At 25.3% G+C, this 13,667-nt stretch overlaps 1 protein-coding gene across 1 annotated transcript; it reads right to left on the bottom strand.

Moving 5' to 3' along the window:
* Positions 1-10,787: 10,787 nt before the first annotated feature.
* LOC112757754 (E3 ubiquitin-protein ligase PUB24-like) lies at positions 10,788-12,267 on the bottom strand. Its single transcript, XM_025806313.3, has one exon. It carries the CDS (start codon positions 12,204-12,206, stop codon positions 10,962-10,964), a length of 1,245 nt encoding a protein of 414 aa, XP_025662098.1. The 5' UTR covers positions 12,207-12,267; the 3' UTR covers positions 10,788-10,961.
* Positions 12,268-13,667: the final 1,400 nt, after the last annotated feature.

Genomic DNA, 13,667 nt, shown 5'->3' on the forward strand with positions numbered 1-13,667 from the left:
GATAGCAGACATATGAGCATTAAGAAAAAAAGATGACTAATGACAATCGACACTACTAGAATTTAATATTTTTTCTAACGAAATTGAGATAAATTTTGAATAAATTAAAGGCAATTTTTGTTTTAAACGAATTAGTTTTGTCTAAAATTTTGCTTTAAAAAAACCCTATTTCTAGTAGTACAAGCAGAATTAACAGTACAATAGTACAAATTCTTTTAAGATAATCTGAGGTATATAGATTCCATGTTCCTTCATGGATTTCAATTGAGTCTTGATGAGTTGTTAGACTACTTTGAAATCTTGACAAAGTAATATGTGATTTTAGACCAAACCTAATATGCATAATAACACTCTAGCATTCGGTTCTTGAAGTAAAAAATCAAGTCATGAGATAATGGTCTTTCAATTTCCATTCTTTGAAAGATTTTGATTCTGTTCCAGCTACACAAGCAGCTTCACTCTCAAACTAAGCTAGGATTTTACGTTCAAGAAGATGATCTTATAAATTGTTTACATTAATGACATGAAGGACCAATTTCTGTCACGTTCATTTAGATGAGTCTTCAATTAATTTATCACGAATAAGAGGGAGAAATTAAAACATTGAATGAAGATGAAAAAGTTTATTGAAGAGAGACTATGAGCTTGTTTGGGTGAGCTTTTAAGAAAAGATTTTTTTTCGAGTTATCTTTTTTTGAAAGATCTTATAGAGAAGTAAAAGTAATTTTATGTTTGGATATTTCATGTAAAAAGGTCTTTTTATCTATCAATTATGTTTTGGTATAACAATATAAAAGTATTTTTTTGTTTATTTATTACATGAAAAACATCTTTTTTTTAAGAAAAAAGATCTTTTAAAAAAAGATGTAAATTATAGCTTCTCAAAAAAGATCTTTTTTTAATTTTACTAGTGCTTTTACTTTTACTGCTAAAAATTTGCCAAACACGTTAAAAAATAAATAAAGATCTTTTTTTATAAAAAAAAATCTTTTTTAACAAAATAATAGCGCCCAAACATACGCTATGATAACTATGTGGTTGATTGGAATCAGCTAGAGCTCTAATACAGTGATAAGATTTTGATGTGAGCACGCAAAAGAGTCTAATTAATGTATGTGAGCATAGTATATTATTGACGGTGTATTAGAATCAATGTTAAATGCACTTGAATGATACAGGAAATTATATATAGGCTCAGCACAATTTTTATTAAACTTGCTTATTTATAATTTGAACCCGCGGAACTTATTTAAACTTATGGGTGAACTAATTATTCGACTAATTTAAATTAGTTTATTAAACTTCTTAGTTTAAATTAATATAGTAAAAAATTATGAAATACCAAATACGCTATATTTTTATGTGTGATGGCTGATTAATTGCTAATTTTTTGTATCCATATAGTATGACTAATAATTAATTAAAGAGAAAGTATAGAAAATTAGCATTTTTATTAAATTTTGGCCAATATTTAATCATTAAAAAAAATTGAATAATCTTATATTATTAGATATAATTTTATACTATTAAAAATATTATTATTAGCTAATTAATAATGACTATAAATCACATCATCTACTGGCTTCCTAACACTCCTCTTAATTAAATTATTATAAAATATTTTTTCGGTCTACTTGAGTTAATACCACCATTTAAGACGAAAAAAAAACTTGGGTCAATATCACATTTGATAACACACATTGAATAAAAATAATAACAGTAGATTAATATATAGGCACGCTTGTAAGATTACATCCCCAAGTTATAGATGAAATAAGTTGAATTCAAATTTATTTAGATAAATTTAAAAGAGATTTTGTATAAAAAAAATATGTGAAAAATATAATTATTTATATATTTTTTATCAACTCAATCTTTTTGGATAAGTGATTATGAAATCACTTTCCCTTATTTAACAACAACAATTATCCCTTATGTAACACAACGCAATCAATCAGAAGCCCAAATTAATAATGTTAACCTCAATGAAGAATGTGCTTGATTACGGCATTGTTTATTGAAATTGTAGTACTAAAATTAAAGTGCATCGTCATCCATATTCATATTATATTTATATTATTGACACTACACATTGGCGTTCACATTACTGTATTCCGTATGACTGTATGAGAATTGAATTACATTAATTTTGATATACTTATTGACTTTTATTTTTCTCTTTGATCACATGTATCTTTTTATATTTGTTAAGAGATGATATATTATTATATACTATTTTTTATTAATTTAAATTTTTAGGATAAATAATATTATGATATAAAATCAGAATCTAAATTCTAGAAAAAAATTAATATAAGATAAATAAAAAAATTTATACAAAAAATATATTAAATTATTGCATAAAAAATATATTAGAGATATAATTATTTATTTTTTATCAACTTAATTTTTTAAAAAATGACATCATAACAATATAAAAAAAAATATTAAAAACTAGTAATATTGCATAAAAATGTAATTATTATTAATTAATTATGTATTTAAATTATTTTTAATTAACAAAACAGTTAATTGTTAAAAAAAAAATCTAATATCAAAATAGTGTTTGCTATGAAAAGTGTAACACACTATAATAAAATATTCAAATTAATATCATAATGTAAATAAAGAAATTTACTGGCAATATAATAACCCCACATTACACATTAGCGTTTTACCAGGTCAATCGTCTTCCTATAAAGTCAACGTTAAATAAATCCACGTGCCAAATTAACATTCATTTGGGGATTGATCAATTGGTTGACTTAGATTTAAATGTCAACGTTGCAACTTGTATGCAAGACATGTGGGTAATTTAGGGTCAAAAAAACAAGGGGTGCATTTCTAATTAATTGTTGTTTTTCATATTTTCCATACTTGTTATTGAACTTTTTAGTATGTACATAGGACAATAAGGGAATAGAAATATAGTATTTATTATTAGGAGAATTATATTTGTTAAAATAAAATTTTTGGTTAGTTTGATCCTTGAGTTTAAAGAGTATTTGAACAAAATAAACTTACGAGTTTGCTTATCAAATAGGTTGTGACTTTTAATTTTCCCCTTTTTTTATTCTATTCTTGTGAAATTCGATTTTTTTGAGAAAAAAAAAAACTGTTGGCTAGGTTTGTTGAGATTTGATAAACTATTAATAACTTTTTTTTTATATAAAGAATTGAAAGGAAGGCTTGTTCGAATATAAATGGTATAATATATGAGTTTAATTTTAATGTACTAACAGTGTAATACATTCGTGTAATTATATTTTTTTTAAATGGTATTCATGCAGTTAATAAAAATAGTAGTTATTTTTTATAATGTGACATTAGTGCATTAAAATTAAATTTATTTAAAAATAAAAAATAAAAAGAGAGAAACACGTAATTGCACCAAATATTGAAACAAATATATAAACCCAATGAATAATTCACTAGTTATTACTATGAAACTTCCAAAAAGTTGGTTTTCTTTCAAACATGAATATATCAAATTGAACATCATATTATATTTTATATATTTTTTGTTATCTATTTTGATTATTCTTTTGCTTAATAATTCAAGCTATGTTTTTGTCAAAATCATAATTTTGAGTTTACCATTTCTGTGTGCATGGTTATTCCAGAAAACAAGTGCATTGCATATATATAATATATAATTAATATATAGCATTTCAAAAAATTGGGAGCTTATAATTTTGGAGAATAGATACATGATGAAATGTTTTGGAACTTTCAAAAATGGTGGTTAAGAAATAGTAAATAGTAGAATACTTCTTACTTGAAGTTACAGTGTTTGAACTTCGAATGAAGCCAGCGGTCTCCGAAGTGGTCAACGGATTCAAAGTCCTTTAGAAATAAATAAACAAATAAAATAGATTATACATAATCTATTGATCAAGTCTAAAAGAAGTTTTTATATATGTTACGGTAGGTAACCGGAGATTAATAGAATAGATGGCGTTGGCTGGCCCAAATGTGGGAAGGAGGAGGTTTTCGGATGAGTGTGCAACTCGGGGGACTCCGTCCGACTTGTTTGTACGAGGAGAGGGGGTGGTACCTGCAAAGACATTCCGATGCCTAAGTTAGCAAGAGTGTGAGCAGGTCTAGAGAGTATTGGGCTTAGAGATACCTGAGGGGGTCAGTGTATTTATAGTGGTGAGCCAATAACCACCGTTGGAGTAGTGCCGTATCTTTTGGGTGTTAACCGTCCCTTTATCTTAGGGAGGTTAAGATATGGCTCGATGAAGTGGTCAGAGAGATTTTAGGGGCGGTTGCTCATTTAAATGAGTGTTTATCCGCCAGCTAACCTCACGTCCGACTTCTTCGCAGTAAGTCGTGGCCGACACCGACTTCGTATATGAAGGTCGGCGCTTAGCTGGGCTTAGTTCTTCGGATTAGCCCTTTCTATTTGGACCTGAGCCTTTATCATTGGGTCAGGGTATGAACAATATACATAATCTAAGTTTGCTAAAAAAAACTTGCAAAACCTATCAATATGATATAGGAGAGAATGCAGATTGAATCGGATCGAATATGGCGAAAATTTCGATTCGATTCGCACTAAAATCATCGGATCAAATTCAATATTTGCAATTTTTAAATTTGGATCCGATATGTATATTTGTGGATCAGATCGGATCAGGTTTCAGATATATCCGCAAAACATAAAGATATTTTTAATAAAAATATATCAATAAAATTAATTTTTTTATTCTTTTAAATATGTTTACTTTTAAAATAATATTAAACATACCTTTCTTAAATAATAAATTAAAATAATACAACATATATAATAATTATTAATTGAAACAAAATATAAAAAAATATTTACTTATTTATTTTTTATTTTTACAGATACGCGAATATGCGGATACCTACACAAAATTCGTAAACTGATCCGATAGAATTGCGGATCGAATCTATATCCATAATTTCAGATGAATTCAGATAAATACTACCTAAATATGGACATATTTAAAATTATTATACATACATATTATAATAAGATGTTATAAATGGTTTGAATAGCATTGCATGCACATATGGTTTTTATTTATTTAAGAATTTTTTATTAACTAATAAATTATTACCTGCATAAAATGGGATTCGAATCTCCACACTTATTTAAGCAGATTAGTAAACTAATACTAAACCAATCCAAGTTGATTGGATGGAGTTCAATTATAGTGCCAATAAATTATGTATTGGATCACAAATCCATTTGATTTTTGGTCATGAATAGCATGAAGCAATAATAAGTGTAAGCCCAACAAATGAGCCCAAGAATAAATCTAATGGAAAATGTGAATGCATCAAACATCCAGGCCCAAAAAAGGACAAAATGTCTACAACTGTATTCAACTCAAAAAGAAAGCTGAGATGTCAAACAAAAAAAAACACACACGCACACAAGAAAGTTTCTATAGAAAAAGACGTTAATAATCAAATTAGTTTTTGAAAGATCATATATTTTTTAAATTTGTTTCTATATTTCTTTTTAATCAAATTGGTTTTTTAAATATTACGAATTAATTATATATGTCTTTCATTTACTCCACTCATAATTTTCGTCAATGATTAATGATGTGAAATGTTAATTGACCTCACACATAACATGTTCAATTAGATATTGACTAAGTATATTTACGAAAATCTATCAATTTAATCACTAGGTCATATTAGGAATAGAATTTTATAGTTAAAAAAGATAACTAAATTAATAATTTTTTATAAATATATTTGTCAATATCTAATTAGACATATCCAATATTATATATGTTATCAATTAATGTTTTATAACTTTAATTTTTATAAAAACTATTAACAGAGTGACCGAAAGACAAATATAATTAATTCAAATTTTTAAAAAATCAATTTAATTAAAAAAATATTTTAAAAATAAATTTAAAAAATATATTATTTTTTAAAAACTAATTTGCCTACTGACTCGTTCAACTTCCATGGCATAATATTGGGGGTATAAGGCAAATTAATCCTTTTGGAAATTTAATCTAGTTGCAACTGCACCAAAATAATGAAAATCAGAGACAACGTGATTAATTTTCAGCTTCAAATTAAAAGAATCATATTTTATAAGAGATTAATTAATTCTTCTTCTTTTTTTAAGTATAGGTTATTGTTAAATGGCAGATTTAGCTTTTATATTCATGAATGTTGACCCCAAGAGAATCATTGAACGTTGACCGTTGATCTAACAATAACGTTGCACCATACATCTGTGTGTTGATTCGCTAACATGTCATTTTCATATTTGCCTTACTAAATTTGAAAGAGAACAGAAAGAATAATCTTAAAAAAATAGAAATTAAATAATAATAATAATAATAATAATAATAATAATAATAATAATAATAATAATAATAATAATAATAATAATAATATATTTTTGAGAATTTATAAATTCTTAATTTAACATAATAATTTTTAGATAAATATTTTTTTCCTTTGATATGTGAATTTATTTCAAATAATAAAGTATAATAGAAAACACAAAAATATTCTATACAAATAATTAATTAATAACTGATATTTTTATACACACCTAATATAATTATATATTGAAAGATTTTATTTAGTACATATCTTTATCCATATGTTGTTGAAAGTAACTAAAATATTGAAGGTCGTTTCATTTTAACATCATTATTTTTTTAACAATCAATACAAAATATCTTTTTGATTTGTTAATTAAAAAATAGTATAAATATACAATTAATTAATAACAATAAGTCTATTTTAATATCAAAAGTATTTGGTACATATGAATAATATTATTGTAAATATATTCATTTAAGGCTTATTAGAGCAACCAAAATTACTCTTCTCTATATGTCTATATCATTATGTTTCCACCATTTATTCTTCCCCCTATATTAAACCCTAATAATTAATAGATATAGTAGTTTATTTATAGAATAACTTTAATTTAAAGTAAGCATATAAGTGTTGAAAATTGAAAGCTGTTTTTCAAGTAGTCAAGTAGAGCTGTAAGCATAACCCGCTATTCACGATGGTCCATCAGCTTTTCTACTTCAACATTATCTTTAATTGCCATTGTTCATACCCTCAAGAAGCTTCCTTTCATCATTTTATTGTTGTCTCTCTATATTTATTTATTATTATTTTTCTGATTATTGAATCAAGCATCTTTAGAAATTTATAAAAAAGTTTAAAATTTAAAATTTTCTTAGTTTTTGCATAGTTTAAAATTTAAAATGATGTTAATTTGTTGTGTATTTGTGTATATATAAATTATTCTCTACATATGTCATTTATATTCACGCACTTCATACTGTTACTGTACATTTTTCTTTTTCTTGCTGCTGTATGTTCTTTTTCATTATTTTTCTTTTTCGTCATTGTCTTCATCAATACCACATCTTTCTTCTCCTCTTCCTCATTCTTTTTTCATTGAAATTTTTTCTCCTCCTTTCTTTTTCTCTTACAACAGTAATTCATATATATATATAGTTAGTCATTCTTCTTTATCTTCAATTGAATAAAAGATACACAAGTTTTCATTACATCCTCTCTCAATTTTATTACGGTATCAGAGGCTCTGACGATGATACTTCAATTTTTTCTCACATTTATTAAAAATTATGTCAAAATTCTGTTAGTTTGTTTCTATCGTTTAAAATTTAAAATTCTATTCATTTGTTTTGTATTTGTATATACATATAGTTAGTCATTTTTTTCTATTTTTAATTGAATAAGAATTATACAACGTATTCTCACAATTTTATTATGTACTCTCTCAATTTTATTAGAGATACTTTTCATAATATAATTTTAGACATGGGTTGGAATACCAAATTATACGAAAATAAATGTCGGTGTTGAAAAGTCTAGATATATATGAAGCTATTCATATTAACAAAGCTTAATTTTTACAAACAAAAATATCAAGTAAGGATAGGATTTTTAAAAACTAATGATTATGTAACATTATTTTACGTTTACCTATTTGAGGGATGAAATAAATGCAAAAATCAGTAATAATATTCTCGTCGAATGTGTTATCATACATTGTCTTTCAATACTAGAGGAGTTCAAATCTTGGAATTTCGTTGTTCACAACAGATTAATTTGTTCGCTTAGTTTAAAATTTAAAATTTAATTGTGTTTTGGATTTTTGTATATATAATTATATATGGTTAGTCATGTTTTCCTATTTTCAATGAATAAGAAATACACTAAATTCTCTTTACGTACTCTCTCAATTTTATTACGTACTCTCTCAATCTTATTACATATACTTTTTATAATATAACTTTAAACATGGGGTTCGAACAGCAAATTATACGAAAGGAATTGCAGGTGTTGAAAAGTCTGGATATTTACGAAGTTGTGTTGGGGTTCAATGATCAAATATGACCGTTTTAATTACTAATGGGATTCACCAATGCTTAGAGCGGCATATTCCCCGTAACCTTTAATTTTTTCTCACCTTCATTAAAAACTAAGTCAAAATTATGTTAGTATGTTTGTATAATTTAAAATTTAAAATTTTGTTAGTTTGTTTCGGATTTGTATATATGTATATATATAATTAGTCATGTTTTTTTATTTTCAATTAAATAAGAAATACATAAGTTCTCTTTACGTATTCTTTCAATTTTATTAGACATACTTTTAAATTTTATCATGTATTCTCTTAATTTTATTAAATATACTTTTAAATTTTATTATATATTCTCTCAATTTTATTAGACATAATTTTCATAATATAACTTTATATGAGATTCTAGTATCAAATTATACGGAAGAAAATGCGAGTGTTGAAAAGTCTGGATATATATGAAAGCAAGATTATCATGTAAAGAGAGAATTTTTAGAAATTAACGATTGTGAAAGATTTTGTTACGATAATTTCACTTATTTAAAGGATGAAATAAATGCAAAAATCAATAATAATATTTTGATTAAATGCTCTATTCTAGATTATTTTTCAGCACTAGAGGACATACGTAAAGAAAACATGTACGTGGAAAAGGAGTTCAAATCTTAGAATTTTGTTGTTCACAATAGGAGAGATTGAGTTCAGAATCAAATATAACAGAAAATAACTAGAAACAGTGAGATGAAGATTTTATTTTAATTGCTAAAAATTTCAATAAATTTTAATTTTTTCTCACTTTTGTTTAAAAATTGTGTCAAAAACTCTGTTAGTTTGTTAGTTTAGTTTAAAATTTAAAACTCTTGTTAATTTGTTTTGCATATATATATATATATAAGTTCTTTTTATGTACTCTAGTTATTTTAAATCCCAATAAATTTCAATTTTTTTTCACTTTTGTTTAAAAATTGTGTCAAAAACTTTGTTAGTTTGTTGGTTTAGTTTAAAATTTAAAACTCTTATTAATTTGTTTTGCATATATATATATATATATATATATATATATATATATATATATATATATATATTCTTTTCATATACTCTCTTAATTTTATGACGTACTCTTTTAATTTGATTTTATTATTAATGATTATTTGGTTCAATTTCTTCTTTCTATGTTAGCTATTAAAAGAAAAAGTTTTTTATATGCATGTTCATTAATGAAATAAATCCTTCAATAATTTTATAATTTTAATTTTGATGTAATTATATATACATGCATACCTTCACAAAGACATATTTATATATATAATCTTCTAATAATCATATTTTAAATTTTTTTTCCTAGGCCAATTTATCAAATTAAACACTAGTATTCCTTCTAAATGGGATAAAATTTTTGGCCATTAATGATACTTTTTTTTGTAGACTTTGTTAAACATTAAAGAGATACTTGGTTTTAGAAAATGTTTTTGATGTTTTCAATTTTATTATTTTTTATTTTTATGATTTTATAAAAAAATAAAATTAGTAAAAATAATATTTTTTTTATTTTTAATTTCTATTTGTACTATTTTTTATCAAATTCTAAAAATAAAATACACAAATCACACTGATCAGAAATTTCTGATTAATTACACAAATTTCAAATTTAGTCATACACTAATTTACATCATCAATGATTACTATCCATTGTGGTGATTTTGTTATGCTAACATAACGAATGTATGTGTTCCTTTTACTAAGAGATTAAATATACAATTTGATTGGTGATGATGGTGAATATTTTTTATTTTATTTTATTTTTTATTTTGTTTGTATATATCTACTTTTTAATAGAAATATCAATCAATTGGGTCAATTCGATCGGTTTAGATTTAATCTACTTAAATCTACGAATTATTCGAATTCTAAACATTGTTTTTAGCTTAATTTGTAAAAAAGAAGAATGTACTTTTTTTTTGTACTCTATCACATGAATGTCTTTCTTTATTTTTGTGATTTTAGGACTAGTATTATTGTTTTAGGAATACTCTTCTATTAAATTTAGGAAAACCTTCTTTCATATATGTTTTTTTTAATTGTTTTGTAGGAAATCTCACGGATCATTTTTATTATTAATATCATATATGAATGAAATTCTAACTTTGACTAAAAAATAGACCTTATTATCACTAGATATTTAAGAAGTTTAAATGATTATCAAGGGTAGGCCTCACATGATCATTAATCATGTATTAACATATTAACACAATAATTTAATTTAATTGTTAACAACTTATAAAAGTGTTACAATGATAGTAACTTAGAGTTAACCAACAAATTAGACTAAAATTTTTTACACTAATTACAATGTATCAAAACCAATGTGAATAGAAAGAAACCGTATATATATGTTACACTTGAGTGATACCTCCAAAAATTGCCATACACCAAGAAAAAAAAAACTATTATTATATGACAATTGCTTAAGCAAAGTATTGACATTTAATTGTCAATAATTAAAATACATATATAGGTTTGTACATTAATAAAGGAAAACATGTCATCAAATATATAATAAGTATGCATTTTTAATTAATTAATTAATTAATTAATTCACTTATGCAAACTTGCCAAAAAAAGAAGACTTATCAGGAAAACAAGGAGAGTTCCTCCAAACCTGAGAATGATTCTTAATAATTTCCATTGCTTTTTCTTTGATGTACTTTGCATGATCACTCTGAAGAACCAAACAAAGCTTTGCAACAGTTCCAACCTTCAACATCTCTTGAAGCACCAAATTTGTAGCAGAGAATTTGGATATCAATGATAGAATAATTATAGCTCTATCATCAACCGCCGCTGAAACCTTCAAAATCCTTTCAGTCAAAACCGCCATTGAACCTTTGTGACACAAGAATTGAGCTCTTCCACTAGCACATGAACATAGATGAAACAGAATAGACATTGTTAATTCAGTGATTATCTTCTCAGGTGTTCTCATTTCAATCTCAATCATCTCAAAAACTGCACCACATTCCACCATCATGATCCTGTTTCTTCCATACGCACAAGCACTTAGCAACACTTTCAAAGCGCCGCTAATACCTTGTTGTGTTACAACACCATTTCTCAAAACCTTCACAATCTTCTCAAAGAACTCAAATTTAAGCCTCTGAATAACACTTGAATCACCCCTTTGGATCAAGTTCTTGATCACTAGAACAGCTTGTGATTTTACAGTCGCCGAATTCTCCGAAAAATCGCACCCCAGAAGCCATGTTAGAGAATCCAACACCAAATCAAAAACATTCTCGGACATAAGAATCTTAACATCCTCGGAAGAAACCTTAACAAATTGTAACAAACTAAGAGCTTCTTCAATACCTTCACCAATTTGATTGATACCCTTTTTGTAACAATCCAACATGAACATGATCATGGCTTTTGGGACACCAGAATCAAGCAAACACTTCTTGTTCCTCTCATTTTCAGTTGCAAGAAGCTCCAATTGCCTTAAGCTCTTGATCTTCAATCTTGGATCCTTAAGATCCTTAAGGAGCTTCAAAACTTGAACTTTGTTAAGTGGGGGCTTTGGTGTTGGGATTCTATCAATTCCCAGTGAAGAATTTTGAGTGCACCATGCTTGGATCAAACGTCGAAGGGTATGGTTTGGTGTAAGATCAGAATCATTTGGTAGGGGCATTTTGGTAACTGGACATGTTGTGTTCTTGTTCTTGAAAAGCCATTTCTCAATGCTTTCTCTATCATATGTGATTCCTGTTATGGCAGTCACAGGATCCTTCATGATTTGAAGTGAAATTGGACATATGAAATATTGAGGAACTTCAATTTCATTATCCATGTGAATGTGATTCAAATATTTCTGAAGTGTAAAGTGTTCTATTTATTTTATTTTTTTTGTTTCAAAGGAAAAAAAATAATTGCAAGTTCTTATATGAAAATAAATGAGAGCGTGTGAAAGGAAGTAAAGGAAATTGATATTCAACAAGTGGTAAGAGATTGCGGCTAAAATTTAATGTATTAATAAATATTTAATTTGTTTAATTCATAAATATCATTGTTGAGAGAGACAAATTAAACTAATAAATACTTAAACAAATAATATACTGTTTTTTTAAATATATATAAATAAATTAAGACACATTTGAAATTCAAAAGATATATTTTGTGGAAGGAGAAGTAATTTTAAAAACTTGAATTAATTCCAAAAATTTCATAGTGGTCATCACTACTATCTCTTATGATTTTTTAATAAATAAATGACAAAATTGATTGATGAGAAAGTAGTTTGATGATGATTTGGTCTTGAGTCATACCGTCTAAATGAGCCAAATATAATTTATAGCATTCCATATTCTAAGGTATCAGTTCGGTGGTCAAAGGAGGAAAAAATGAAAAAGCGTTGGAAGAAAACAAGAGCCGGAATTAAAAGCAATGGGACTTGTGTATATACAGCCATGTAATGATGTTAGGCCTGTTTAGTCTTTTCCTAATTTAAATGTTTCCTTTTTCTCTGTTGTTTAAGAAAACATCAAACTATATTGTGTATATTAAACACCAATGTAAATTTGTGGAGTAGTCAATTTATTCGTCTATTTAATTAATGTCAAGATTTAAATGCTGTTTTGTGTATATAGTAATTTATTAACCAACTACATACTCTCATATGAAACTTAAATTTACGATAAATTAATTTTTAATCTGTTTGATTGGGAGATATCATAAATAACTAAAAATAAAAATATTATGTATATTAAAAGTAACCATTTACATATAATATATATAAAAATATATGTTAATTCATTTAATGATTAATTATAGTGTATATGTATATATGATCTTTTGAAGATTTTTCTCATGATCAAATATGTAAAAGTATTTTATCAAATAGATTATTGTTCTTTAATTTATGGGGATTGAAGTTTTAGCAACAATAGCAATTAATTCCACTAACGTGTAAATATATCTAATCACTAAAATTTGATGTAGCTTCCATTACACAAAATTCTTTGAAGTTGTGTCGGAAAAACAGGGAAATTGATTCTTCAACGTTTTATTCATCTTATATTTTGTGTTGAGAATATGTTATCATTATATTATAAAAAAATACTATTTATATATTAAAATTAATTATCGTATAGTTATATATAAATATATATTATTTAATTTATTTTTAATGTATATATATTTTATATTTTAATATATATTTTAGATTAATAATTAATTTTTGTGTTTAATTTTAATATACGCGTAATATAATACACGAATAATGCTCTTATTTAGCTGTAATTTTGATATCCTG

Source organism: Arachis hypogaea, chromosome 2 (genome assembly GCF_003086295.3).
Source record: "Arachis hypogaea cultivar Tifrunner chromosome 2, arahy.Tifrunner.gnm2.J5K5, whole genome shotgun sequence".
Taxonomy (NCBI): Eukaryota; Viridiplantae; Streptophyta; class Magnoliopsida; order Fabales; family Fabaceae; genus Arachis; species Arachis hypogaea.